We start from the raw sequence: 3,893 nt of genomic DNA, 5'->3' as shown, positions 1-3,893 counted from the left end.
CGTCCGCCTTCCTCGTGCGCCCTGCAGAACACCCAGTGGCCTGCAGAACACCGGGTGACTGTGTTAGTACTTTTTTTGTCCATTTGTATATATTATTATTTGTATCTTTTATGTTTTTTTCATCCGTGAACCGAAAAAAATGACACCTTTTCTGTTTTTATTTTTCTATTTATTGTTCGTTATCTACTCACTCGTTCGATGAGTTACAGTGAAAATAAATATATATGCATGTGTGTTTTTTATGTGAGAGAGAGAGAGAGAGAGAGAGAGAGAGAGAGAGAGAGAGAGAGAGAGAGAGAGAGAGAGAGAGAGAGAGAGAGAGAGAGAGAGAGAGAGAGAGAGAGAGAGAGAGAGAGAGAGACAGACAGGCAGATTGACAGAGAATAAGCAGAAAAAAAACAGATGCACACTGACAGGCAAACAGACAGACAGGAAGGGACACGAGTCCAGCGCCACGGTAAAGCTAGGTCAGTTTCAGGACAAGTATTTCGGCCAGCAGTCCTCCCTCCCCGCTCCTTCCCTCCTTCCCTCCCTGCTGCTCGTATACAACATCTGGTCAGCTCTGTTCTCATTTTTCCTGCCGGGTTCCAATCGTTTCAGTGAGTGGTGGTGTAATACGGTTCTCATTCCCCCACGCTGCTCCTCTCTCCTCCGGCCATGTCATGCAGGCTGGCACTCCCCGGGAATCTTAATTGATGTGATTCTGTTCAAGTATTGTCTATAATGAGAAGGGAGAAGGGATATGTTTTTTTTTTATTGCTTATTTATATCTGCTATTTTTTGTTTTGTGTGTTTTGTTTGCATGTTTTAATAACGTTTTTTGATGATTGTTTTCCCTTCGTCCTTGAGGTGTTTAATAATTCAGTCAGTGTGTGTGTGTGTGTGTGTGTGTGTGTGTGTGTGTGTGTGTGTGTGTGTGTGTGTGTGTGTGTGTGTGTGTTTACTACTACTACTACTACTACTACTACTACTACTACTACTACTACTAATAATAATAATAATAATAATAATAATAATGATAGTAATAATATTAATAATTAACGGTTTATTTAGTGACATAGGCAGCTAACGGTTGAAAATATACATCAGAATTAAAGATTAAAAACTAAAAAACAAATAGAATAGTAAAAGAGCATGAATGTAAAATGTTTTGTAAAAAGTATGATAAAAGGGAAAATTTAAAATACAAATGAAAACACAATGATAAAATTCATGAAAATAATAGTTAAAATAATGATAAAAGTGACTAGTGAGACAAGACTAGGAGAAGCGTCAATGGTGGTTAATAAGCCTGACTTGAGTGGGGACGGTGCTGTGCTGATAACGGTCGGTGCGGGCTCTAATGGGAACTAGCTTGTTGGAGCTGCGTAGGGCTCATTGTGGTGATGGTGCGGTGCGTTGAGGGACAGCAGATCGCGGTGGCAGGAGTTGTTGAGCAGTTTGAGGCCAAACTGCTCGAGGCTGGTGGTGTACTGGGCAGCGAGGGTGGTGAGGTGCAGAGTAGCGAAGGCGATGTCATAGGTGGTGTAGGAGGTGCCAAGGATGATCTTGACGGCCCTTTTCTGAACCCTCTCTAGGCGGCCGAGCTGGGTGGTGGTGAGGCAGGGAGACCAGGCAGGGGAAGCAAACGTTAATTTGGGCAGGATGAATATCTTGAAAGTGGTTGCCAATTTAAGGGCGGGAACACCTAATGATTTCAGCCGCCGCAGCATGTGGAGTCTGTTTGAGGCAGAGCTCACCACATTGTTGACAAAAGGGTGGGGGCGATAGTAGGGTGTCGGTGGAAAAACAACATAACAGCTGATTTCTAGTGGTTGATTGTGACGTTGTTAGAGGATGTCCAGGTAAGGAGGTTGTTAAGGGTGTGCTGGATATGGGTGCAGTTTTGGTGGGTGCTGTTGATGGCCGTGGCGATGTCATCAACGTATTTCCAACGATGCTCGGTGTCCAATAGAGCGTCGTTGATGAGGATGAAGTAGCACAGGGGACCCATCCTGATGCCCTGGGGCACCCCGCACGTTAGGGACTGGAAGCTGGATACTTCTCCCTGCACACGTAGGGGCTGGCGGCGACCGGAGAGGAAGTTGGCTAGCCAAGAGATGAGGCACTCCCTGATGCTAGTGGATGCTGCCTTGGAGAGGATTGTTGTGTGGTCCATTTGATCAGATGTTTTGCGGAATTCAGTGAAGGTACAGAGGGCAGATGTTCTTCGTTTGTCTAAGTTTTGGTAAATGAAGTCTAGGAAGCTGATAAGGCATTGTGTGGTGGAGGAAGCTCTCATGTTGCCAAACTGCCGTGCGTCAACCCTGGGTGCCAAGGTAGGGGTGTGAGTGTATGTGTGTGTGTGTGTTTGTGTGTCAGTCGGTTGGTCGCACAGTCGTTCTCTCTCTCTCTCTCTCTCTCTCTCTCTCTCTCTCTCTCTCTCTCTCTCTCTCTCTCTCTCTCTCAAAAAAAAAAAAATATGAAAGAACTATATGCACATTTATAAAGCAGTCACGACCTTAGGTGACAATTTCATTTGGTTTGTAATCCATTACTTTTGTTTTTGAGATCGTGCAGCCAAACAAAAGTGGGACTGTTGGACGGAGAGACAGGCAGGCGGAGAGAGGGACGGACGGAGAGACTGACAGAAGGCTTTTATGTATTGTTTCACTGGCTGTGTTGTTGTTTACAGGTTGACAATACTCATAGGGAGTTTCTCTGTTTTGCATTGCGCGCGCTGCATTGCGAAATACCGGGACTTTCTCTCGTTTTCAAATAAAATAAAAAAGTTGGCCTCGCGTTGCTTTTATTTTCATATTGCGACAAAAGCGAAGAGACAAGTTCGGTACGATGCAAATTCGGCCCTCAAGACCCGGCGTGTTGGGCCGAGTGGGAGCAACCCTTTGCTCTCCTTTGACGGAATCGACCTCACTGAAATGGATTTAAATACAAATGTGACTCCATTTTCAACACGGGGAACTCTAAGCTCTTTGGTTGGAAAACACACACACACACACACACACACACACACACACACACACACACACACCACAAAGTCAGTCAGTCTCTCTCTCTCTCTCTCTCTCTCTCTCTCTCTCTCTCTCTCTCTCTCTCTCTCTCTCTCTCTCTCTCTCTCTCTCTCTCTCTCTCTCTCTCTCTCTCTCTCTCTCTCTCTCTCTCTCCCCTCCCCCCCCCTCAGTGCCTGCCTGTCTGTGTTACTTGTCGGATAGTTGGAGCTTTTTGAGTCTGGTTGGCCGTGTTTTTAGTCAAAGTTGAGTTGCCTCCCAATACCAGAGGGCTGAGGCGCGCGAAACATGATTCACGCCGCCACTTGAAACACAGAAGTACGCTCCTAGTGAGAAAAGAGAAAAAGAAAAATAGAATACATTGAGGCTTGTCTGTTGGAAGAAGTTTTAGCTAAAAGAAGTTATGAATTCAATATAATGTATGGCTAGAATATATCAAATGAAATGTTTCATTATGATAATCTGAATAAGAACCGTAAGATACTAATTATGTTCACGTAAAAACAAATATGGGAGTATATGTTTAATGAAATGGTGAAAAGAAATTATAATTTATATTAAACACAATGCGATAAAAATGTTGTGTTTTCACCAATCAAGAAATATGAACAAAGACCGTAAGATGCAAAATTGTTTAGGAAGTCACAATAAGGAATGCGCCTATAAAGAAATTTTAGCGAAAATGAATTATATATGAACTAACTGAAAAAAAGAGCAAAATATGGCGTTCATATAAATAATTATGCACAATAACCATGTGGATATAAGACTCAAGATTTGTCATCATAAATAATAATGTTTGTTTGCTTGCGTCTATGTGTTTGTTTGTGTGTGTGTGTGTGTGTGTGTGTGTGTGTGTGTGTGTGTGTGTGTGTGTGTGTGTGT

At 43.4% G+C, this 3,893-nt stretch overlaps 1 protein-coding gene across 1 annotated transcript; it reads right to left on the bottom strand.

Moving 5' to 3' along the window:
• Positions 1–1,259: 1,259 nt before the first annotated feature.
• Positions 1,260–1,980, bottom strand: LOC126995155 (uncharacterized). The gene has a single exon (XM_050854444.1). The coding sequence runs from the start codon at positions 1,710–1,712 to the stop codon at positions 1,350–1,352; it is 363 nt and encodes a 120-aa protein (XP_050710401.1). The 5' UTR covers positions 1,713–1,980; the 3' UTR covers positions 1,260–1,349.
• Positions 1,981–3,893: the final 1,913 nt, after the last annotated feature.

The sequence above is a fragment of the Eriocheir sinensis genome, chromosome 1, assembly GCF_024679095.1.
Source record: "Eriocheir sinensis breed Jianghai 21 chromosome 1, ASM2467909v1, whole genome shotgun sequence".
In the NCBI taxonomy this organism is placed as follows: domain Eukaryota; kingdom Metazoa; phylum Arthropoda; class Malacostraca; order Decapoda; family Varunidae; genus Eriocheir; species Eriocheir sinensis.
Note: the sequence above shows the minus strand (reverse complement) of the source record. Positions and strands in the feature narration are given on the sequence as shown.

Bases quoted from the DNA above. Each gene is read 5' to 3' on its own strand.
- LOC126995155 (XM_050854444.1), bottom strand. From the start codon at position 1,712: ATGCTGCGGCGGCTGAAATCATTAGGTGTTCCCGCCCTTAAATTGGCA.